This window comes from Vicugna pacos, chromosome 30 (genome assembly GCF_048564905.1).
Source record: "Vicugna pacos chromosome 30, VicPac4, whole genome shotgun sequence".
NCBI lineage: Eukaryota > Metazoa > Chordata > Mammalia > Artiodactyla > Camelidae > Vicugna > Vicugna pacos.
The window spans coordinates 12920901-12946563 of record NC_133016.1 but is presented as its reverse complement, the minus strand read 5'-3'; the positions used below and the strand labels follow the sequence as shown (position 1 = coordinate 12946563).

The 25663-nt window shown below is 43.7% G+C and overlaps 1 protein-coding gene across 5 annotated transcripts in view; it reads left to right on the top strand.

Annotated features, from left to right (window-relative positions):
- Positions 1-25663, top strand: part of NEDD4L (NEDD4 like E3 ubiquitin protein ligase) — a 298551-nt gene that overhangs the window by 230130 nt on the left and 42758 nt on the right. For 3 of the 5 annotated variants that reach the window (XM_072952145.1, XM_072952146.1, XM_072952147.1), the window contains 9 exons: positions 4177-4238; positions 4410-4512; positions 6120-6286; positions 11330-11462; positions 12426-12602; positions 14762-14836; positions 21433-21564; positions 22056-22175; positions 23273-23470. In XM_072952145.1, the coding sequence (XP_072808246.1) occupies positions 4177-4238; positions 4410-4512; positions 6120-6286; positions 11330-11462; positions 12426-12602; positions 14762-14836; positions 21433-21564; positions 22056-22175; positions 23273-23470 (1167 nt within the window). The remainder of the gene's footprint in view (positions 1-4176; positions 4239-4409; positions 4513-6119; positions 6287-11329; positions 11463-12425; positions 12603-14761; positions 14837-21432; positions 21565-22055; positions 22176-23272; positions 23471-25663) is intronic. The other 2 variants (XM_072952148.1, XM_072952149.1) reach the window with 2 other exon arrangements.

The window sequence follows — 25663 nt, the reverse complement described above, 5'->3', positions numbered from 1 at the left end:
GTCAGCCCAGGTTGGGGTTTTGCCAGGGAGACGAGCGAAGGAGGCCACTTGAAAGAGAGAGAAGGGTCAGGAAGGATTGTGTGGCACTGGGACGCACTCCACGTGGTCCAGAATCCCTGCCTCCATTGTCAGCCACAGTGGCCCCAGGGCAGTGTCAGCTCTGTTGTCCCTTAAACAGGAAGAAGTGAAGAGTGATAAGGAGAAAGAAAACAAACGTCTTTTCCCCTCTTTGATCATGGATTCCTCAGTGCTTTATCTCGTGCTTCCAGATGAAAGGAAATAGTTTTAGAATTGTCATTCACTTTCATTCTTGGCTCTTGGACCAGTTTTCTTTGTGGAAGGAAAAAAGGACAGGAAATAGAACCCAAGGAGTTTAGAATGGTAGGGACCTCTATTTCCTTTGCTTCTATGCCAAATGTGCCACTCATCTTTAATATTTTTTCCGTTTTATTTATTTTTGAGCATAGGGGTGAGTAAATGGAGAGGAATGGGGAAGAGTAAATAAGGTTAGCGGTCTGACCTTCCGTGCAGATCTGAGAATTAAGAAAACATAGATTCATATTCACAGAAGTTTCCAAATGTCAGGCTTTAAAAGATCTCTCAGGAATAATTGGCTCTGAACTTGGAGGTGGCCGGGTTGCCTTGGTAACCTTAATAAGTTAGTAATCTTCTCTAGGCATCTGTTTTCTTACCTATAAAATGAGGGCATAGACGATTCCGAGCTTCCATCCAGCTCTGTGAACCGGCGTCTTAGCTGCCCCGCGTTGTTCGCTCAGCAGAGGCGTGGCGACCATGACGACACAGGTGTTACCTAGGAGACTGGGGCAGCGTGACACACTGGAGGCTGGTGGAGGAGATGGGAGACTGTATTTTAGGAAGGTAGCGCTACCTGCCTGATGTCTGTTCTGCAGCTGAAACAGAGCTCTTCTATTTCATTCTTTTACAAGGCGGCACCAGAAGTAAACTTAGCCGTGGCTATCCTATTCTTACTGATTTCAAAAAAAAAAAAAAAACTATCATTTTTACATCTATTTGTTAAATTATGTGTATCATTACCCAGAAGTTCATATAATATTTTGACTTGTCTTTAATAATTACTTAGAGACAAAAAATAACTCCAAGACTTCTATTAATAATAGAATGCCGTTTCTGGCAGGTGTTTGCCGTTTATGCCTCTGAAATTTTTCTGGCCTCTTCCATTAGTTCTGTCTCCCCTGCCCTTTGAGCCCTCAGCACACTCACCCCTACCCAGATGCCAAATCTCTGTATCTGTGGGAAACACACTGGGGTAGAGAGTTATTTTTAAAACATTAATTTCTTCTATTTCAGTCAAGTGCCACTCAAGGCAACCAGAGTTAACTTGAATGTCAGTTTTCCTACGTGCGTTTTCAGGGTGGTGGTGAGATTATTTGGTGCCTTAATTGTACTTGAATGTAACTCAGTGACAAACACCCTTGTTGTAATTCCGGGTGATACCAGGGGACTGGTTCCCTCTCACACGTACAGAGTTCAGGATCAGAGCTTAGAGGGACTTTAGAGATCATTCATCCACCCCCTGTATTTTCCAGGTGAGGGCACCAGGCCCAGAGAGGGAGGTAACTTGCCCAGTGACCAGCAGGCTGACCAGACCTTGGTTGGCCAGCACTGATCTGCAGCGCAGTCAAGGGCCACGGAGTGGAGGATCTCAGCCTGAGGCTTGGGTCCTTTCAGTGGTTGCAGCCGTGTTTTGAGTCTAGCTTCCTGATGAGCCCATTCCCTTCCACTTGCCCACAGAGTTTTTTATCTCACTATGTGTATGTTAGAGTGGCTGCAGTTCTATTGAAAGCAACTAATCTTTTTGGGATGAAATCACTGTGTAAGCAAAAGATTTTCTCTTGAATGCTCATGGCTGGGGACAGGAGGCAGCAACATCTGTTTTGGCCAACAATACTGTTAGGATCAATCTCTTTGGGATGGCTTTCGACCAGGAGCACTCTCAGTGCTGTCCTGGGAGTCTCTCCTGGGCTCTTCTCCAGGGACTAGGATCACTCAGGACCCTGACTGGTGCCACAAAGAATCCTGTTGTTACCTACAAGATCACCATCTTGCTCACGCTGGATAATTTCCAGAGGTGAATTTTTATTTTTTAATGCCCTGCCTTTATTGCAGACCATTAAGTGGGCAGTACTCACCAAGTGACATGAAAATGTAGAATTGGCCGATGATAATAGTGGCCAACATTCGTTAAGTGTGCCAGGAACCCTCGTGAGGATTGGATATTCACCAACCCTGTGGATCTGGTTTAATCGTCAAAACAACTCTGTGAGTAAGATTGTGTTACTGCCCCGCTGGGTAGATGAGGACACTGAGGCACAGAGAGGTAAGGAACTTGTCCTTGGCCACGTGGCCCTGTAAGTAACAAAGCCAGGACCCAGACCTAGGACGTCTGCCTCTTGATCTGCGTGGTGTTTGTCACTTAAGCTTTGCAGCGTATGGACAATTCCATTTTCAGAGTCCCTGCAAGCTCTGTGCTTTTTCTTTCGAACTTTGCTGCCTTAGGGAGAACAGTCTAGAGACCATATTTGACTTTCTTGAGTGATAGTGAATTTTTGTGGCTCGGTAGTTTACTGTAGATCACATGGATTAATCAGCTACTTGTATAGGTGCTTACGTTGTGAGAGGCATGCTCTTGGCACCAAGAATACAATGAGTGGTGAGCAAATCCAAGTCTCGGATGTCATGAGGTTAATATTCTAGACGTGATGGATGATAAACCAGTAAATAAGTAAATGAACAAGATAATTTCAGATAGTGAAAAGGGAGAAGGTAAATCAGGATATTGTGATGGAGGAGGATAAAGGGAGGCTGATGGTGGCGATTTAGGGTGCAGTGTCTGAGGGTGCCAACCTGGGGTCTCGGGGATCTCAGACCTGGACGGCAAAGTGGAGCCCGCCGTGGCCGTCTGGAGCCAGAGCTGTCCAGCAGAACGGGCCTGCGGGGGCAGGGCTAGATGTGATGTGCACACAGGACAGATGAGGTCAGGACGCCTGGATTTAAGGGGTGGATGGAGAGGCTGGTTCACAGTGAGGCTGTGGTTAATTAAGAACCAGATCATTTTTAACCTTGTAGATCCATAGGAAAGAATTTTCAGCATATTATAAGCAGAGCAGGAAGCTATCAAGATTTTAAAGAAGAGGGGAGGATATATATTGCTCAGTGGTAGAGTGCGTGCTTAGTATGCGCGAGGTCCTGAGTTCAGTCCCCAGTACTTCCATATATATTATTTAAAATAAACAAACAAACCTTACCCCCCTCCCGCCAAAAAAAAGAGTTTAAAGCAGGGGATGATAAAAACAGATAATGTTTCAAATATAAATGCACACACATGTACCCCTCTGATATATAGTAAATCGTTTGGCTGTGGTTTGTCTCTTGCTACAAAAGCAAATATTTTAAATTGTGTTTAATTAAAAAGTCGAGGTAGTTGAAATTTTACTATGTATAGTATTTTAAAATTGATGAAATAGTAGCATTTATTTTTCCAATTTTCTGCTTACTTTGACCAACTGATTTTGCACAATGAGATGAATACTGACTGCTTTTAAAATGAATAAATACCACAGTTACATTCATAGCTTCATGGGATAAGCACCAGAAAAAGGCTGATTGATGATGGCACTAGGAGAGTCTCTGTGGTGGAGACAAGCTTTCAGTGAGCTCAGGCTGATGACATGTTATTTTAATGTTAAAAGTAAAGTAAAATTGCCTTCTCAGATTAATCTTGCATACTTTCCTATTAACTGCATCTTTAGGTTTCTTGAATCACAGGGACAGGCAGGCACCAGTGACCACTGGTTCTCCGAAGTTAATCAGCAGTGTGAGATTGAAGCCTGCACCCGGCAGTTAGAAATTACACTTGGCAGTGTTGACTATAATTTTGTCATTTGTCTAAGGCTGAGGTCGGCTCCTAGAAGCAGATGTTGATAGTGACATCTAGTGGATCTTGAGTAGATCAAGTTCGGTGACCTTTAAAATGTGTAGTTAATTGTCAAGTCCTGGTTGAGAAACCAACTCCCATTTTCGCCAGGCCCACGTCCTGAAACATGAAAACGTAGTTCTCTGTGATCCAGATCCAGGTGGGTGTATCTGAAACACGAAACCATCAGGAGCATTGAAACTTGCTTTTCCTCCCTTTAGACAGAAGACCCAACCATGGAGCGACCCTACACGTTTAAGGATTTTCTCCTCAGACCAAGAAGGTGAGCCTTTGGGAGGCAGGCGTCCTTTGTGCTTTGGCTGTTGGTTTTCTCTGAGGAAGATTTCAACTTTTCTTGTCCTGTTTTCATCTTTATAAAAAGTCATAAATGTGAACCATCATCAAGACATAACCAAGTTACATTCTCTGTCACCGGTTTTCTTCCATCATGCAGTCATAAATCTCGAGTTAAGGGATTTTTGCGATTGAAAATGGCCTACATGCCCAAAAACGGAGGTCAAGACGAAGAAAGCAGCGAGCAGAGGGATGAAATGGAGGTAAGCTCCCGGGTTGCAGGCCGCCGTCTGTTTTCCTTGCCTGAGGGCATGTTGATACTTTACTTCAATGCTTTATAATTTAAGGAAATAAAAGTTGATAAAGCCTAAATATAAAGAGACTTATTTGTGTCCGTGAATCTGCGTTGTTGACAGACCTACCGATGTGTGTGTTTTCAGCGAAGAAGTTTTTATTTTATGTTACAACGCTCACAACTGAGGAGTTTTCTCTGTATGGAATGCTATGCCTCTGTTTTATTAGCAGCCCCGCCGCCATGTGAAATTCTCCCCACATGTTTAATTCTATTATATCTTTGGACTTACAGCTCTTTTGCAAATTCCTTTTAGCCCTTGGAATTGCTTCAAGTGGGTAAAATGATCTAGAGAATCTTTTCCAAGTTCCTTACTCATTTGGCCCACAGGTGATGGCGTGCATGAGAAGTGCTCTCCCCTAGAAATGCCATTTTGGAATTAGCTGTCCAGAGGAATTTTCTTTCGTTCCCTCCTGGCTGGGCCACCTTTTAACTTCCTGGCCACATACCTGAACCATGGGTCCCGTTGTACCTGCAGCCGATGCTTCGGACAGTGCTGTTTTAGACTCATTCTCGCAGTGTTCCATTTACAAGTCTCCGCTTACGGGACCTCTCTCTGGCTTATTTGCACATCTGTTTGCAGCTGTTGCGTATACATGGTGTGTGGATAATGCGTTGTGGGCAAGTGAACCGAACCCCCTCAGACCACGAGGTCGTGTTTGCAGGCAGTACTTCACGTGTGAGCTTTCATCTCTCCGTGAGAGGACTGAAGCGGGGGATCGGCAGTTGCGAATGTTAAGATTTCATAAGCGCATCCACGGATTTTCATCTCCAATCCAAGGATTTTTGTTGTTGTTTTTACATTCTTCCAGCCTTCCAACTGCAGCCACCAGTGAATTGCTTAATTTTCCAGTGACTTTACTAGGGGATGTTAGGAAGGAATACTTAATGCTGAAAATATGTGTTGCACAAAAGTGCCTCTAACACTGGTCCCACGAAGCCGGTTGATGTGGCAGTGGGGATGGCGAAGCAGCCTCCGGGCCTCTTCTGGCTCCGAGATTGTTCTCCGCGCATGGGCAGCTTGCCGGCCTCCTTGCAGAGTCGCGGGCCTCAGATCGCTCCGGCCGTGGGTTCTCTTAGGACACACGTGCGGGCGGCTCATCTTCCCTGCTCCCTTTTACCTTCTGGAGGTGCTGAAAAGCCGACAGCTGTAGCCTGACCCATATCGTTGGCATGGCTTTGTGCAGCCCCAGAGGCCTTCAGGTCAGAATAACAAACATGAAATATGGCAAGAGTCTGATGTGACTTAGGTAACGTGACAGGCCGTACAGCTCCCGGTCCGTGTCGCGCCCTGCAGTGCAGTCATCCTAGGAGGCAGTGCGGCTAATTGGCCAATTGCTCAGAATATTTTTGAGACTCTCCTAGAATTGACTGTTTTGGCCCTCTTTGGGGAATTTCTTTAAATGTGGCACACGAAGCTGCTGCCAGAGCCGGAAGGCACAGGACGCGCGGCGAGCATCTTCTCACTTCTGGGGAGCCAGCCTCCTGACCTCCCTTCCCTCTGATTCTGTCCCGCAGCCTGGCTGGGAAGTTGTGGACTCAAATGACTCGGCTTCTCAGCACCAAGAGGAACTGCCGCCCCCTCCTCTGCCCCCCGGCTGGGAGGAGAAAGTGGACAACTTGGGTCGTACTTACTACGTCAACCACAACAACCGGACCACTCAGTGGCACCGACCCAGCCTGATGTGAGTACCGCTGAGGGGCGGAACCCGGCCTCCCGCTCTGCAGTCAGGGGCCAGCGTGGTAGCTTTCTGAATTTTTATTCCCTTTAATTATTTGATTTGGAAACTCTCACAAAAACTTTTTTTTTCCTTTTTGGGTAATTTTTATATCATCCCCTTGATATAATTAGAAATGCATACAAGGGTTACAAACTCACAATTAGTAATTACTGTTTATTCTGATCCCTCACTAGCCTCAGGGATACAGTGAATTGATTGTTTTCTTCACTTGGCAATTTTTGGTTTGATGATAGCAAATAAATACTAGTTAAACCTCAACTTTGTAAAAAAAGGATTTGAAGCAGCCTATTTTTAAATGATACTATACAGGCAAGACCTAAAACTATTAGTATGCGACAAAAGGCAAAAACAAAATATTAAAGATAAAAAAGGAAAAATTATCCTAGCAATCATGAGCTCCCTAGCAGCCAAGACAAGGAGATAATTATCAATAAATTGTCTAATTTTCAATATGTAATGAAAGCAAGTATATTATTAGGTGAGATAATTTTTTTCTTTAACCTTGACTCTGAAGGAAATTTGCTAATAATGGTTTTTAAACAAGTGTTGTTAGCAATGTGATAGATGGTGTTTGTCAGTTACCGTTTTATTTTTAGAAATTACAAAGATAGTCTGCATGGAATTGTGAGGTGGGAAAGGTGGCTAAGAAGTCTAGTGCAGATCCTGTTTGATTTAGAGAAGAAGCTTGCAGAATCTGCAACAATGCCTGGACAGTCCTTCCTAAGCCCTTCAGTGGCTTCCCGTGAACATGAGCCATCCTTGGTCAGCTTCGGACCGCCCAGCCTACTCAGCAGTTCGTTGTTCCAGGACAGCATGAATATCCCAACATCCAGATGGTGTTGAACTCTTCTTTGCTGTCATTTTTTTCCATAGAAATGTAAATGGGAATGGTTTAATTGATTCTTTTAATTTCTTTATTTCCCTTTGAATTAATGACCATAGCTATTAAAACCATTATAAGCCATTTGACTATGCTAGCTATTTGTAGTTAAAAAAAAAAATAATAACCACCTTGGGCTTGGTTATATGTAGTGATCAGAGGAATCCTGGTAGCAGTACCCTAAGCAAAGTACCATTATCTACCTTTGCTTTAAGTCATAGGAAAGGAGTGCCTGAAAATAGCAGTCTGTGGGGACCACAGTGTCATGTGACCTCTGTTTTTTAAAAAAAGTGACCAGTAGAGCTCACAAAGAAAGACTTAGGGCCCACATATATATGGAGAATGTTCACCTTCATAAGTAATTCCGCAGACTGAAGTCTGTGGGGGATGCATGAAGACAGCTGCTACTTCCTCTCCTCACAGGGCTGTGAAGCTCGACCGAGGGAATTCCTGAGAGAGTACTTCATATGTTTTCTAAACGTACCACCTTCAGTGTCCTGAAGAACTAAACCAAAAGAAAAGATATAACTTGTCTAAATACTGGCTCAGCAGTCATGCAGAAGCAGCGTGCGGAAAATGTGGTTCTTAATCCAAGTTCAGGTTCACATAGTTTAGGGAGAAGTCAGTGGCGGCATGACTGTCCCCATCAGCGAGAGGGCGGAGGCAGGAAGGGCATCAGCAGAGCTCTGGGTGGAATTTGCTGGGAGCCCTCTTTCCACGAGGTATGACTTCTAGAAAGAAAAAGTTAGATGAGGGAAAGGGGGTCAGTTTCCACAGTAACCCGTTCATTCTTTCTGAACTGTTTTGAGAATTGGGGTTTTTTTCTCCTTAACTTTATTTGGCTTGACCAGAAGCCTTCAAGCCTTCCGGATTATTTTGAAGTACTGTTTTAATTCAAAAAATATTTTTTTTCGTAGTTCAGTTTTCCCAGAATACTGCAAGCACTCTTTGGGGGAGGGAAATTGATAATTAAGAAGTATCTTTATTAAAAGGCGTTATCTGAGGAAATCAGTTAGTGAAGTGATTATCACCTGCTAAGCAGAGACTTAAGACTCTGCTGGAGACTGTCATTTCCTACAGTTTGCTGCAGACTTGTGCCCGAACTTCAACCCTGGAAAAGCCCTCACTGGCATCCCATTGGCCTCAGGCTGCTCTTACAAGGTCCCCTCACCCTGCCTCTTGCCGCCCACAGTCCCCCTGATCGTGCATAGCTGCTTTCTGATGACTTTTTCTTCTTCTTGACCCTCTGGATCTGCTAATCCCTTATCCCCCCCCAAAACAAAACTGAAATGTACCCCTTCCCCTGGCAACCTTCAGATGTCAGCCTAATATCCCTTCCTCTGGGAGAACTGGACTTCTGTTCAGGTCTCTCTGGAAGCCCTGTGCCTCCTTGTCATGACCCCAGAGCACATGATACACTTACTACCTGTATGAGCAGGGATTGCGTTTCCTTATTCACAGATCAGCCCCTCGCACCTGGCACAAGGTAGGCGCTCAGCAAAATACCTTTTAATGGAATAAGTAACAACAAAAGAATCCCTTCCAAAAGTGGTTATAGGCACACAGTGTAGGGAACTGCCCAGGCCTGGATGTAGAACTTTAGAACAGAAAGTGACCTTTGAAGACTCCCGAGCCCTCTGACGTGGGATGGTGGCTTTTAAAATGCCTCTAGTTTTAGATTTGTCCTTACCCATTGAAATGTAAACTAAACTTTTTATTGTAAAAAGCACATGTTTAAAACATGGTGAAGGGATTGCATTAAGACTATAAATGAAGATGACCTTGTTAAACTGAGGCACTTAATTTAACTCTTTTTAGTCCTTCTGTAAAACACTTGGTACATCTCCTGTCTTGGCAGTAATTTAATCATATCTACGTAACTCAGATCATCCTTAGTCACTAAGGTATGTGAGTGTAGGTGATCGGCTACACTGATCTTAATTGGCACTATATTTGATAAATTTATGATTTTTCTTGTCTTTATTAATTTGTGTATTTCCCATGAAAGTCAAATGAATATATGTGTGAAAATAATGACTGAGGAAAATTGAAATAGCCATTTCTTAAATTTTTTCCCTGCCCCCAATGAAATCGTTTTTCTGTTTTTATCTGCTCAGACGTATTTTTAAATGTTCATCTTCCCAGTAATGACATTTAAACTTCCTGTCAATTTCAGCATCCCTCTCATTCAGTTGCTTAATTAAATGCAAAAGGCCTCCCTTGTGTGAACATTTTCATTTTATCACTAAAGACCATAAAATCCCAGGGTTGGGATTTCAAAATCAGGGATATCTTTCTTCTGTATGCTGTTCAGTTGTTTCTGGTTCACACTGATTACTAGTTATTTAAGCATGTCGGTTAAGGAAGATTAGCATAATTGATTTTTAAATGCCCCCTTTAAGAAAAATAAATTCCTCCAGAATAATGGAATTTTCTATGCTTCTAAGAGATAGCGGATGCAGACATAGTAATATTAAAACCTTATTCTTTTCAACCTCCCTGAAGTACCCATAACAATCAAGTATGTGTTACGACCTGAAGCATAGCATGCAAACATTAGTCACTCGATGTTGACTGAGTAAATGTCATTGCAAGTGAAGATTTGAAATTTTTTGAAACTCTTATTTATGCAATATTTTAAAGGCCAGACATTATAAAGTAAAATTGAATTGAATGTTATCTAAAAATCACTACAGCAGTGTAAAATCACAATGATAATATTACATTTTCTAACATATCCAGGAGAGTATTATTTTTTATCATTCTGTTTTGGTGGTTTCAGAAATTATGGTAGTATACTTGTGTGTCCCTTGATTTTAATTATTTTCTCTATGGCCTTAATTATGTCTTTTTTTTCTGAGGGTCCCTCTGTTTAATGTACTATTTTTAGTTAGTTATAGTTTAATTTATAAAATATGCAGAATATGTATTTCTTTAAGAGTTCAAAAGTTTGTATATTGGGTGTGTAGGTACAGTAAAACATTATCAATTCAGATTTTAATAGTAAGAACTATCATTTTAATGTAGATTAAATAGAAGTTAGCCTTCATACTACTCCTTTACCAATAAAGTTAAAAAAAGGGAAGATTTTGGTGGAAATATTTTCACTTTCGTGAAAACTGGCCTTAAAGTTTGTCATCTGTTTATTTGCAGACAGTGTTGCTTGTTGTAGACCGTTCACTGTTACAGGGGCCCACTATTATGGCTCTTTTTCTGGGACATATTATAAGTTAGTATCATACTGCTTTAGGATGTTCTAAGACCTGTGTTTTAGGAAGAATCTATAATAAAGGCCCTTGATTAATACTGGATTTCAATTAGTCTGAAATAATGTTTTCAAATATTTGGAAATATCAACTTGCAACATCATTTTTGTTAACTGAATATGGTATCTTACTGAAAGAGTCGGTAAGCTTTTTCTCTGAAAAACATTTTGACATTTAAACTTCTGCTCTAATAAGCCTCCAAGTAGTATTTCTCCCAAAGGAGAATTGCCTGTAATTTCCTGCAAAAGTTTTCAAGATGAATCAACGCTTTGAGATCCTGAATTAAGAGAGTTTACGTGACAAAAAAAGAAAGTACAAAATAGCAGTGTTCTTCAAGTCCCCGTTGATTTGGGAGGGTATTGCCTGATGTTTATATTGTGTGAACTTTAGAAAGGAGTTTAACGGAGAGAAATCAGTGTCTGAGTCTGAGATTTTGTCAGAATTAGAGCCCCGGCAGCCGGAAGAGGTCTTGCTGGGTCGGGAGCACTTCCCTCTAGATCCCAGCTTTTTTTTTTTTTTTTTAACACTTTTTATTGATTTATAATCATTTTACAATTTTGTAGACCCCAGCTTTGAGTTTGTACTATTTGTACGTATTGGTTAATTGTTGACTGATGCATTCATTGAAAAACTGTATTTCAATGAAACGAACCTGGAAGTATACTCTATCCAAGAGATGGTAGAAGATTCTGTTTACTGGCCAGCCACTTGTCAGTGTTTAACCTAAGAGCCTGGACGTTTTAGTAGGTGTCGGTCCCCTGGGGAGTCTTGGACTGGTGTCGAAGGACCAGTTATCAATTCCGGTTCTCCTGTCGCCCCCTCCTCGCCCCGCGCCCGCAGGGATGTGTCCTCGGAGTCCGACAGCAACATCCGGCAGATCAACCAGGAGGCGGCGCACCGGCGCTTCCGCTCCCGCCGGCACATCAGTGAGGACCTGGAGCCGGAGGCAGGCGAGGGCGGAGACGGCCCCGAGGTAGGTACCCGGGCCCCGCGCTGCCTCCAACTCCCTGAAGCTCCGCCTGTCCGTTTTCTCCTGGTTGATCCTGTGTCCTTATTTCTCATCTCCGTAAATGCTGACTGAAAAAAAAAAGATCATGGTCTCATAGCTAACTGATAACCATCAGGATATTTAGAAATTAATTGAGAAAGTGCTTATAAAAGCTGTATGTGATGACTGCATATCTGTATCATTACAAAAGTGAGCAGTTATTTTTAGTATAGCAATCTTAAGGTATGTTCACTTTATGCTTTATTCCCCCCCCCCCAGTCTAACCATATCTTAAGTGGCAATGTGGTTATCATCTGTGAGCAATTGAAGGGGCCCTGTCACCTGTCTTGGTATCAAATACAAGCTTTTACTGAGTAGTTTTGACATCATGAAAGAGATTTATTACCAAGAAAATACAAATTGGGATGAATAGAAATGTCTACGATTTTCCCTTTAAATATTTATGGTAAATTACTAGAGAAAAAATATATATATAAACTGAACAACAAATTAGCAGTTATCATAACTTCCATGCTACCAGAACAACTCTATTTACCTCCTAGAAATCCATTCTTAGACATTGCATTAGGAAGATCATTCACAAGATGTTCCAGTGATCAGAAGTGGAAAAGCAAAATGAACGATTCCATAATACATTCACTGAGTTACTTTATATGCGTGTTTAGTTATAGCTTATAGCATCTCTGCTGTTTTTGTTGAGTTCTCAGCAGAGTAAAAGAAAATCAATGAAAATCATAAGTGAATTCCTGAGAGTATCTTTGAAGCCATGTATATAGTTACAAGTGCCAGAAGCAAGCCACTGCCCAGAGAGGTGCTTTTACAGAGGGGGTGAGAAAATGTGGATTAGAGTTACAATGGTTATTATTGGGGCAGGGAGGAGAGGGTCCCTTGTTCTAGCACTTACCACAGTGTCTCATGCCTTGATAGCCCTGGGAGACCATCTCAGAAGAAGCGAATGTCAGTGGGGACTCCCTCAGTCTGGCGCTGCCCCCACCACCAGCCTCGCCCGTGTCTCGGACCAGCCCTCAGGAGCTGTCTGAGGAGCTGAGCAGGAGACTTCAGATCACTCCCGACTCCAATGGGGAGCAGTTTGGTTCTTTGATTGTAAGTAATAGTCTTGTTTGAATGAGAAATTGAGCAAATATTTTGTCTTTTTTTGTTGTTGCTCTAAGAGAACCTTGTTTGCAGATAATGACAAGGTCTTCCAGCTTTCAGGTAACTCTGACATTTCCCAGAGTTCCTCCTTCCCTAGGAGAAGCAGGATTACACCAAAATTAGCTCAAGCAGGTGAAAATCTTTGATTCGTAAGGAACTCAAGTCTATGACTTCTGTATTATCAGCTTTAACCTTGTAGGACTTCTTTTCTCAATCAAGGGCTCATAAATAGTACCTTCCTCACAGAGGTGGTGTTCCACACTGGGACCTAGGGGACGTTGGGCCTCCTGTAAGTCACGCTCTGCATGCTGTATCATTCTCGTCTGACAGATGAAGGCGTGCTCTTTAAGTGGCCTATTCAAGACAGGGTTAGAATGCGCCATAGAAGACATCTCCTAAGCCCCAGGATGGATCCTAAAGAAAGGTTGTGAAATTCCGGCGCTGACATCAGAGTAGCATTTGAACTTGGGTTCTCAATCATCAGGGAAATTCGTTCTAGATGCTTCGGGGGTAGGGGGGCTAAGACCCAAAGAGAAGCAGCAGCAGCAGCCATGGAGACCTGTGTTTGACAATACAAAACCGTGCAGAAAAAAATCCTTAGAAAATTGCTATTTGTGCATAACATTGAGAAGCAAGGCAGTCTCAGTGTGTCTCGAGAAACCGAACTTACAGATGCACTGTATTAAATGATGGTAGTCATGCCACTGAAAATGGCATCCTAGAAAAATAGTCTGAGTGCAGCCATATCGGATGTAAATGGATAGGAGGACTGCATAAAATGTAAGAGCAAGTAAGTACTCATGAAATTGTTACCCCTTCAGTTATATGTTTTTATTTTAAAAGACACCGCTGGCCCGTATCACACGTTGCAGTGATTACTCAGTTAACGTGCTTTTATATTAAAAATTGTGAATGTTTTTCAGAAAGAGAAATACCACTGAGATGAAAATTTAGTATTAAAGGGTCAGGGGAAAAAAAGTTTGCATATTTGGGATATTTGAATTGATTTAAAAAAGACTTGCTATGGAAACAACATAAGCAATAAAGCTGTATATTTAAAACCTATAAAATGAAGTAAATACTGCAAAACCCATTGCAATGGTCTACCTTTAGTCCACAAAGTGAAAAACTGTGATTTTATGCACTATTGATATGACTTCAGCATCTCTAGTTATTTGTATAGGAAGCTTCTGCACTTAATTATTCTAGGCTCATAGAATACCTTTAAGATCCAAGTGCAAGCGTCAGAATTACTTTAAGGTCGTATTGAGTCTGATGCAACTATTAAATAATAGTGCCTAGGAAAGAGAAGAGAATCCTCTCCAGTGTTGCTTGTCAGGGTCACTATATTCAAGGAGAGCAGCATGAAGTTTAACTAAAGAATGAGTCCTTCATGCTCACCATTGTGGAAAGACTTGAAAAGCCCCCCAACCAGGACCACACAGTCTGTCTTTGACTTTACCCCATTTTACTTACCATTGTAAAATTTTAAAAATGAGAAGATGCTACCAACTTGTCCCATGTACAAACCTGTTGCTAAAAAACAAAAATGTTTCATAACCATGTCAGTATCTCTTCCTCTATTCAGATTTCACTAAAATTTACCCAGAGGCTGCTTCTCAAAGCAGAACACAGGACTTCTAGCTTCTTATTTTCATTCTTAGAGCACCACTCTCGAGAATTACCTTCCCTGTTGAGTCCCTGTGCCTGTTTTGGCCTCCCGCTCTTATTTTTCTGTTAGTTCTATCCTTGTCTGCTTAAAACACTTTAGAATGACAATGAAAGATACTTGACTCCTTAAAGGATTACTCCCATTATTCAGAAAAGATGGTGTTTCATTTAATTACCTTCTGATATCAAACAGCAGTGAATAGGCTTGAGTGATGTAGTTTTTAAACCAGTGAAACTCGTTTCTCAGAGTGTGTGTTTTTTTCCCTTTCTTTTCTTTTCTTTCTTTTTTTCTTTCTTTTTGTATTGCAGTACAGTCACTTACAATGTGTCAGTCTGGTGTACAGCACAACGTCCCAGTCATGCATGTACATACATATATTCATTGTCATGCTCAGAGTACACGTTCTTGATGCTCTGTGTCCTTTCCTCCCCTTCAGCAAAGGGAGCCCTCCTCGCGGTTGAGGTCCTGCAGTGTCACCGACGCCGTCACAGAGCAAGCTCATCTACCACCGGTAACCCACGCTCATTTCCAGTCATCAGTGGGCTCCTCGGGCTTTTACATAAAATCATCCGGGCTACTGAGGAAGAGTTTTTCCTGTGCCAAATCCATTTACCATATACATGCGGCATTAAAGTTTCCTAGCAAATTGCCCAAGGAGAGTGGATTTCCAATACAAAGACTTACTATTGCCACCAAAGTCTCTGAAATGCTCAAAATTTTATTGCCTCACTTTTTCCATCCAAATTCATACCAATTCTGATGTGCTTACTTGACCTAAGCCAAAGCCTACATTAATAATTCCTTATTTAAAAAGTCATTTAGTCTCTCAGGCTGTCCTTGAGTGACTGCATCTCAGGAACATAGGAAGAACTCTTCCGGGAGGGCAGCAAGAACTCCTTTCCACTGCTGACGGCCTAGGTTCTTAACCCACCAAGCCTCTGTACCTTCTCCTCAAAGGCAGCTCTGTTGACTCAAGAGTTGGCTCTAATTTGTTCCCAGTCTCCCACGGTTTTCATAACTAGCTGCAAATATGAACGTGTAAAGGATGTTTCATAACACAGGACATAAATAAAAATGAATATTCAGATTGGAAGGCAAACGAGAACTGCCATGGGAGATGTTTGGTGGGCACATTGAGAATAAATTTTACGTAAATTTATTTCTTGGTTTTTGGAGGAGAAAATATTACATGGTTTCAGCGTGTTGAACTTGACATTTGGCCTTGACTAGTCTTTTTTTTTATTATTATGACAAATCCTCGAGCATTTTTAGCGCTGATACTGTTACTGTGTATGAAATTGAAGGGAAAAAAGATTGCACTTTGAGTTTTTGCAGTCGCAGTGTCTTCCCTTTCGTGTACATTTTTGCCCAACTTCAGAGGACTTTTTTCCCCCTAGGTTTTAGTCTTTCATGTTTACAGAATGAATTAATGAGTACATTAGTCAACTGAGTAATCAGCGTAATAGATTCAGTTGTGGCGTACATCGAAAGGGCTGGTTGGTCAGAAGCTTGACGGGAGCATCCTTTCTGGGATGGTTGCAGTACAGGCCTCCCCGCACAACAGAGCAATCAGCTGTGATGGACCAGTGGGATCCGCTCCAACCTGATGATTCTGTGATTTTCCTTGATGAATTAATGGCACTTCCTCTCCCTTTCAAAATCAGTGTCAATTTTATTTGCCAAAAGAGCTCACTTCCCTGAAAACTGATGATTCCTCCCTCTTTCCTTGCGTTCCATGAAGCTGTGAACCCACTGATCACCAGTGGCCTTACTTGAATTTTGAGTTTGGCGGAATTGAAAATCCGCTAATTATTTAACAGTGGAGCACAATTGTAGTGTTTTCCGGTTTGGGTTTCTGTTTTGTTTTGTTTTTTAAGAAGACATCTCACATTGTTGAGCTTGTCAGTTCTTTGTTTAGCCACGTCGGGGCTGCAGTCTGAGCCTCCTCTGGGCGGGAGGGTGGTCGTGCTCCTCTTGTGCTTCTGGTCATCAGTGGTTGCTCAACTTCCCTTGGACCGGGTAGTCTCAGAGATTCTGATTCATGTCACCTGCCTTACTGGCTGCAGCAGCACTGATTCCTCGTGCCGTGAGCAGTGGGTGGTCTTCCTGAGTGCGTTTCACTGATGTCAGTTATCATTTAACAGCCCAGTGCCCCAACTAGGAGAGCACGTTCATCAACTGTCACGGGTGGTGAGGAGCCAACGGTAATGATGCCCCTTGATCAGAATTAATGGCAAAACTGTGGGTTGGTTTTAAGATTTTGTGTAATGGTGAATGTACTCCTTTTTGGGTGTTTTTGTTTTTGTTCCATTTTGTCTTCATAAGACCTGCTTCTTTGTGCCACAGAGCTGCACATGTTTTTTATTTCAAAGCCTCTCACTTTCACATTGGTCAGAGGTACTGGGTAAAACGGCAAATTTTAGTCTTAATGTAGTTTTATGAGGAATACTGTCAAGCTTTGGTCGTGCATTTAATCTGAACACTGTAGAACCTATTTCTGCCTCTTAGTGTTTGTACCTCCTGATAAGCTTTTCCCATGTGTCAGAGTGCTCGTGTGAAATATTTTGGTTGGAGGAGAGTCAAGGAAGCCACAGGAGTTGTGTGCAGTTGCACATGTGGATTTCCAGTTGTGCATTTCCTGTACCACATTTCAGATACTGGCTTAGATTTTCTGTATCACAGGCATGAACCAGTGACTTTTCTCTGCCACCAGGGGCTGTATTCACAGGTTCATAGGTATCAACAAGTGTTCATATAATTGGATAGGAACAAGGAGGGCGTATAATTAAAGAAATTGAAAAGATGTAGGAAAAAATGGTGTTTTATTCTTATTACTCATTATTGTAAATAATTTCTAGTATTCAGGCTTGTAGGTAATGTGGGTTTGCCTGTGTATTTTAATTGCTTGTTTTCTCCCTAATCCCTAAAGACTTATTAGCTTAAAGTCTATGCTTTGAACTGCTGTAGCTATGAGGAACTTTCCTTATTGTTTCACCTTTGTTACGTTTGTTATAACTGCTTATTACTCAAGAACACCTTTCAATACATATGTGAGTGCTGATTTTCTGTAGGATGTTAATTTAAAGGAAGAATTTAGTTATATTGCTGGAATTTACTGCTCTGCATAGTATACTGGAGAACCAAAGTGGCTGTCAGCAAAACTCAGCCCCGTTTAAGGTATTTGAGCTGCAGTGATTGATGTGAAGGTACATGTCAGATGGGTCAGGTTCAGCCTCCAGTAGAATTCAAGAAATTTCAAACGAGCTGGCATATTTCCTACTATGTGCTAGTAATTTCCATGGGAGTGGAGCCGCGGGGTAGACAAGGTCACTTCATGAAATAATTTTAATAGAATGCAGTGCTGATGAGCATCCACTATCATCCATTTTTGCATTTTATGAGTCTTGGCACCTGCCGTCGATATTGGGGTGTCATGATAGCTGAAGAGATTGAATGACAGGCTAAACTGAATTACGATCGCCCTGGGCTCCGTGGTCAGAGTTACCTGGCAGGGCAAAGTGACCGTCCGGATGAGCTCCCTGTAGTCCTGCCAGACTTTTTCTTCTTGCCTGTTCTCTCCCCCACCCCCAGCAGTGAAATAAGAAGATGAGTTGGATTTTGTTCTCTATTTTTAAAGACTGGGGAGCAGTAGCTCCTGAATGTTTTGCGAGCTCTCGTGCTTCCTATGTACCTGGTGATCGTTCGGCTGGAATAAGCCAGCTTGTTTTATGGCTACGTTAGAAATGATCGCATCTATCTCTTTTGCACCCTCACCGTCCCTTGTCACAAATACCCTTACTTTTGCTTTTCCAGTATGTGTTTTTCCTCTCTTTTACACCTTCTCCCTGTCAACCCCGCACTGTGTCCTGGGGCTTCCCTGGGACACATCATCCCTGTCCTTCCTTTGTGCTCTCATGGACGTATGTGTGGATTCGCGCGCGCGCGCGCACACACACACACACACACACACACACACACACACAGAAATGGGATCTCATATACATATTACTTCTCAGCTAGATATTACTCCCTTGTTGTCATTTCTCTGGGACATGTTAATCACTGCATAATACTCAGTGATGGGAATGCACCACAGTGTATGCGATTTTCCCACAGGGATGAACATTCAGCCCCCACCCCTTTGGCAGTGCTCACCATGTTGCATTAACCGTCCTGGTATTTCTGTCTCCGTGGTGGGGCTTTTATTTCTGTCGCATAATGAACAAGCCCTGATTCTCACCTGCAGAGCCACAACCCTTTGACTTAAGACGGATAAATACACGCTGGTGTCTGTTTCCAGCTGGCTACGCAGGAGCCCTCTCTGTGAGAGAAAATGAGTGGGATTAACACGGTTTGGGGGTTTTTCTGTGTGTACCCCCTAATAATATACTGGGGTAATGGTGTGGCAGGGTCTGAGTGAATCTTGCAGAATCTGATAGTGCCAAGCTGTTTATCATCTTTAAAAGCATTTTGCAACTTTTACAGCTTCAACATAGTTGAGTTCTTCATTTTAACGAGCTTGTGTGAAGCTGGAGCAAAGTGGCTACTTGGCATCGTGAAACACGATGGTAGATTCAGGCAAAAAGCTGTGAAATGTCCGAGTAAGCCGACCCACAGTTTTTCACTTGTCTCCTGATGAACCTGGCTTGTTTCTGGAGGTGGTCTGGGGCGCACGAGTGCAGGGACACGTCCACGGGCACCCGAGGAGCAGGCTGCCGGCGGCCCCGGGGCTGGGTGGCTGTGGGTCTGTCCACACAAGCTGATCCCGCCTCCTCCCAGCTGCGGGAGGCGGGAGGCCGGCTTTGAGTCACCAGGGGAGTCAGCAGCACAGGTTGTTCTCCACGGTCATTTGAAAAGAAACCTACAGAGAAACTTTTTAATAACACCATCTCACATAAATGCAACTAGATTATAGGTTGCCAGTTCAGTTCTCAACAGAAGGTAGAATGGACGTTTTAATCACTTTTGGTGTACTCTGTGACGCTCCTGGTTTTCCATAAACTGATTGGGCCTATTTAACCGTGGGTCTGGGAAAGTAACCCGGTTGCTGCAGTGCTGTGCTGGAAGGCACACACTTTAGAATTCAGTTCTGAGATTATCCATGACACATCCCAGTTATTTTAGTTTATTAGTCTCCTCGTAAATATCCTTTCCAGGGATACTATCCTTAAGGTTTCCAGAAGGCAGTCTTTTGGGGGCACATCTAATTGCCTCTCCCAAAAAATAACAGGGAGGAGGAAAAGTGGCAAGTTCCATTCAGATTCCATTCAGCCAAAACATTTTTGGTCATCATATAAACAACAGTAGGCCAAGACTTGACAGTATGTACTTCGCCAGACGTACTGATTGACCGCCCACTTAGGTTACAACTCGGGTTCTGACTTAGGTCAGCAGTCTGGTGCTCTAGTGCCCAGAGCAGAAGGAGCCTGGAAATAGCGCTTTTGTATTGGTGCCACAGCTAGAGAAGGCGGGCAGGAAGAGCTGTAGGCAGATGAGTCTGTCTTTAATGCTCACAGAAGGATCAAGCCTGCATGTTGACATTTCTTCCCCTCTCGGGGGACCCCCACACCTCAACCCCAGACACTGTGTGGGCAGAAATCTTGAAATTACCATTATGGGACCTTGGGGACTTTATCTGGAGTAACGTCAAGGAAATAGTTGCAGTTTTAGCAGAAAATTTTCTTGCACGTAATCTTGCCCTGCTGGGTAAATGGTTTTAGAAATAACCAATAAGTCAGCTGCTTCAAGGGCTCAGGTTCTTTCTGGAATGTGCTGTTGAGCTCATGAAGTAAGATTTTGAGCCTTGTTAACTGAAGTCCCCAAGTTACATGGCGGCATCCCTGATCTTGCTTTTCGGTTCAGGGTCAGTGGACCTGGGGGGCCCTCTTAGCCAAGGCACATTGTTGGTAGTGAACACAAAGAAATGGGATGAGCATAGGGAGAAGTTAGGCCCAGAGATGAACATCTTCAGCCTAATAGCAGGGAAACTATGCCTGGTAGTATGTCTGGAGGGTCAGAAGGTCCTAGTTAGGGAGGATGGTCCCCAAAAAGAAGCAGCTTCCTTTTGTAACCTCACGAGAGGGATTATGCCTGATGTTTGGCCCATTATTTCTTTTATGCTCTCCCAGGAGCCCTGGTAGTTACTGCTGGCTTCTTGTCTTTAACCCCCCACCCCCCTTTAGAGCAGCCTCCTTTCCCAGTTATAGCTCTTCTTCGCAGCTTCCATCCATCCGGGACTTCCTGGGCAGCACTGACCTCAGACATCCATTCGTTCCTCCATGAGTCATGGAAACATCTTGCTAGTCCAGTATTTCTCCACCCAGACTGCTTCCTACGAGCAAAAGTGTCGCAGGAATCCCTTTTGCGATCTAATGTGGGCAGCGTGAATATAGTCACTCTAAACTGGATGTGTCTCCAAACCCAGAAACTACTTGGGTTTAAAGAGAGAAAGTCCGCGTGGGAGGACGGGGGTAAACAGAGCCTCAGGTATCCGGCTTCTTCGGCATTGCCAGGTGACTTCCTGAGCTGGGGCAGCCGAGGGGTCCTGGTCCACCACTGGGGGGAAAGCAGGCCTCGTAGGGAAGAGCCTCCCTGGTTCCCCCACCCCCACCCCCCGAAAGCTACATAGTGTCAGGGCCCTGAGCTGATGAAGAGTTTAGGGATAAGCCAGGAGAGCATCCCTGTGACAGCCAGACTGGGGAGAAAGTGTTCAGAACATCCCTCTTACAGACAGTAACACCTGGCAGTTTGAAATACCTTTTAAGCTCTACATGGTTTGACAGTAAAACTTAGTAACTAAAACGAGCTGTTGTAGTTTTCCTTCCTTTTGATCACTTTAGCAGCAGCCCTTCATGTTGAAGACTGCAGGGCCTAGAACTGAGTTCTGCAAGGTTTCTGACCCTGCAGCTTGTATGGGGGGCTCGTTTCACAGAAGCGGCAAAGCCGTGGGACATCTGTCGCTGTCCTCCAGACGCTCCTGTTTTCGGTACCAGTAGAACTAACTTACTTTGTCGAGCACAGATAATTCTCTGGGTATACGTTACGTTGCTAAACTGCTCAGAAAACAAATGCAAGCTATTAAATAATAATGATTTCTCACACAAACAGCCATCAGTGGCCTATGTACACACCACGCCGGGCCTACCTTCAGGCTGGGAAGAGAGAAAAGATGCTAAGGGACGCACATACTATGTCAATCATAACAATCGAACCACCACTTGGACTCGGCCTATCATGCAGGTATGCGGATCGCGTGCACCTTATAGTCACAGGCAGTGAAGCCAAATGTCCGTGAACTCTGTGTTCCTGCTGTTTCTGTATTGTTCTGCGGAACCCAGGGTTAAGAAAATTTTCCTTGCCAAAAAAGTGCATTACTTTAAACATGATACTTGCCTAAGGAAGAATTTGATCCCCAAATCAGTCTCTCCCTAGATGGTCCATTTAAAAAAAAAAAAAAAGAACTTGTTTATTACAATAGGTAGCAACCCTCACAACCCCTTTTATTCCTCCTGAGGCTGGTTTTTTGTGCCAGCTAGTGATTCATTTATATTTCCTTGGAATGTGTTTCCCCATCCTTCCCCCCCACTATTATGTGTAATCATTTCCTCCACGCTTTCAATAGGCCAGACCTCTCATTAACGCTGGCTGTGTTGTTGTTTGGGTCCACACTCCCCATCGCACGCGCAGGGGGATCCTCACATGAAGCTAACTTGTTTTTGCCTCCAACATAGCTTGCAGAAGACGGTGCGTCTGGATCCGCCGCAAACAGTAACAACCACCTAATCGAGCCTCAGATCCGCCGGCCTCGTAGCCTCAGTTCGCCAACAGTAACTTTATCTGCCCCACTGGAGGTGAGAAGGCTACCTCGTCTTACTGGGGTCACGTCTCTCCTGTGGCTTCTCCTCATTCTCTCTTCTCTCTGAACTTGGACTTGCGTTCTGCAGCCACCTTCCTCTCGCTGATGGGTCGCTGTGTTCGTGCTGAGGGGTGTTCTTGTGCAGCCTTATTACTCCATGCTTCTCTGTCCCGCCCAGTCCCCACCCCTGGACTCTCACCTGATTCTCATTCTCATTGGGCTGAGGCCGTGGTGACCTGTGTTGGACGTGGGCACCTCTTCTCAGAACTTTCTCCATTCGCGTTGTGTTTCGCTCCTTATTGCTTGTTACCTCATTAGACTTGCTTAGTAACTCTTTCAAACACCAGTGCTTACATTGAGTTTTAAAACATATGCGTTGCTTTGATCATTTTGTTTCCTTTCGACTGTAGGGTCTTCCATTGTATGGGCATCCGTGTTTCTGATGGGTATTCGCATCTCTGAGTCATCGCTGGGCATCTGCTTGTGCGCTCTCCTGTTTGTGTGGTTTTAGCGCCATCCTTTAACATCACGAATGTCCCAGAGGCCAGAGACTAAACCTCTGAAGTTCTAAACTTGACCGCGTCTTAGAGATAGCTGCGGGTTTCTCAGTGCCCGGGGTTAAGATGCTGATAAGTGGGAGTGGGTGGTACCTCCTCCAAACTGTGATGTAAATGTCGTAGCTAACATCTGTGCAATTCCAGCGGTTGTCTCATTGACAGAGGTTTTTCTGCTCTAAAAATGACCAGTCCATCTTCATTAGACTGTGAGCTCATGAAGAGCAGGGGCACGTTTTCCTCCACCTTCTGTAAAACCTCTATCCGTAATGCTCACTGTAGAACCGTAGTCTGGGTCTGTACCGAGAAGCTCTCAAAGGATGGTGGTTGTAAGTGCTTAATATTGTTGTGTGTTTAACCAATAGAAAAACTTTAATTAGACTGATTTTTTTTAAGTAAATGAATGACAGAAACAGGTTTTTTAGGAGCGTCCCCCTTGTCCCTCTTCAAAGAGGAACTTTCCATAACCCCCAGGTACGTGTTGACACGTCCGGAGTAGCACCTGATCAGAGTTCTAATGCTCATTATTATTCCTTAGGGAGCCAAGGATTCACCCATACGTCGGGCTGTGAAAGATACCCTTTCCAATCCACAGTCCCCACAGCCATCACCTTACAACTCCCCTAAACCACAACACAAAGTCACACAGAGCTTCCTGCCGCCCGGCTGGGAGATGAGGATAGCGCCCAACGGCCGGCCCTTCTTCATTGACCATAACACAAAGACTACGACGTGGGTAAGGTCGCTGCTTTTATTTGGCTCCATTTTCAACCCGAGGTCTGGCGTTCGTTCCTTCGTTTCCTGACTCAGTATCCATGGTTCTTACAGAGAAATCTCCCTGGCAGTGAAGTGGGTCCCTCCCGCTAGACTCCGCACACGTGGGCTGCGGGGAGTGGGTGGCTTGCGGGCACAGGCTCATGACCATCTTTGGTACCGATGCCTTTTCCTCATAGCACTCCTGCGAAACGCCAGTTTTGACAGTTGACCATCCGTGGTGAAAAGATAGCGCTCCGTGCTGCTGGGAATTTGATGTTACTGCTTCCCATCTCAGGATGCTAGGAATTCTGATCTTTTTTAACGTAATTTTTCTTTGTCAGTTTCTTTGTGCATTTTTGTTGCCATCACCCATCTTTCTTTTTATTTGCTGCATCTTTTTCGTTCTTTCTGTTCACACCAGATGAGTGTTTTACACGTCTGTGCTACTTTACATTCTTTTAACTGTAGGGTAGGAGATGTGCTAAGGACTTTGTGAATTTGATGGCTCTTTTTGTGAGCATCTTGTCAGAATTGGTTTTTCTTATCACAGTGCTCTTCCATGTGCTTCTAAATCATGCATGAGAAAGAATCTGTGTGTGGTGTTGAATTGAGAAAAATGAGGTTAATGAAAAGTATGTGTGCATATCTTCATAGTCCTCTGCCGGTTCCTCATTTCTTCAGCATATTTAATGTAGCATAAATTCTTTTAAAAGTCGGTGGTATTTTTCTACTGTATGATCTTTAGCCCTATGATTAAACTGAAATTGGTCCTTATGTTTCTATTTCTGATGCTACAAGAGATTTATTTTCCTTCCTGCCTCTTATATCCCCATCTGATTGTCTGGGTACAGAGTTTATTTAACTCAGTCTTTCTGTCGTCCTTGCTGCTTGCTTAGGACTGATGTTATGGGAAAGCTGGTTGAGTTTTGTGATTGTCACTGGCCCTAGCTCTTTGGTCTTGAACCAAGAGTAAACACACGCTTTAAATTCCCATTTTTAGCGAAGACGCCAAGTATGTCCGGTTGATAGGTCCAGCAGTATCGTGGACCCAAGTGACCTGGACTGTCGTTGACACTTTGCCCGGGGTGTGACGGTAACTCAGACCCTCGAGGATGGGACTAGCTGGCCCAGGGGGCGCTCTCTCTAAAACCCCATGAATCATGGCATAGTGTGTCTTCACTAGAACATTCTCAGCATTTGGGACAGGACTTTGCCTTTATTGCAAGACATTTAACATCCTTGGCTCCTGCCACTGGATCCTAGTAGCCACTGTCCCGCACCCCGTTCCCCACCCATCACAGTGACAACCCAAAGTGCCCCCGTGCGCTCCCCAGCACCCCTTCATGAGAACCACTCCAGAAGTTGTTCCAATTTTGCAGTAAAGTATCCTGCCAAGAGACCTTATCATTCGGATCTGGTGACATTCATTTGGTAAGCTCATAACTACTTCTCAGGGGTATAATAATTATGTAGCTTTGTTTGACTCACGTTTTAGTCTGAAGATAAGATTACAGGTTTGTGGCAGGATGAGAGGGAGACAGAGGCAGGAAGACATAGTCAGAGAGATTGGGTTTTAAAGTCTTTTTTTCCCTCATGGACATAGAACCTGTAACAGCCCTACCAGGGTACACATTTCTACTTACTACAGCACTGCTGTGATTTTAGTCCCTCGGCCAGAAATGGGAGCTCCAGAAATAGGGGGTAAATATTGTAAAAGTAGATGGATTAGTGTATGGAGACACGGTGGCTTGCCAACATAAGCTATGATTTTAGTAATTTGAACTAGCTTAGTAATCAAATCCACTAACCTTTTCACAGCCTTTCACGCCACAACTGCAGTGTAATCGCAGCTGGGCAGATTGGATTTTAAATAGCACCGGCTTTATTTATTGCCGGCATCGCTGCTGAATGAAACCCAGGTTGAATTTCCAGTTGCCCCTTCTCTCCCAGATGCTTGTGATTCCCTGATGCACTGATTTAAAGGTTTAATTTGCTAAAGTGACGTTTTGTTGCCGCCACTGCTGTTGAAAATCCTGAAGGTAGCAACTGGGAATTCCACAGGCCACCCCCTCCTCCCCGCAGCGCGGTGTGCTGACGCAGCTGCGTGATCCCTTCCGAACAAAGGCCCGGGCAGCATTCTCACTGTGGAGCTGACCCTTGCAGTTGCTTGTTG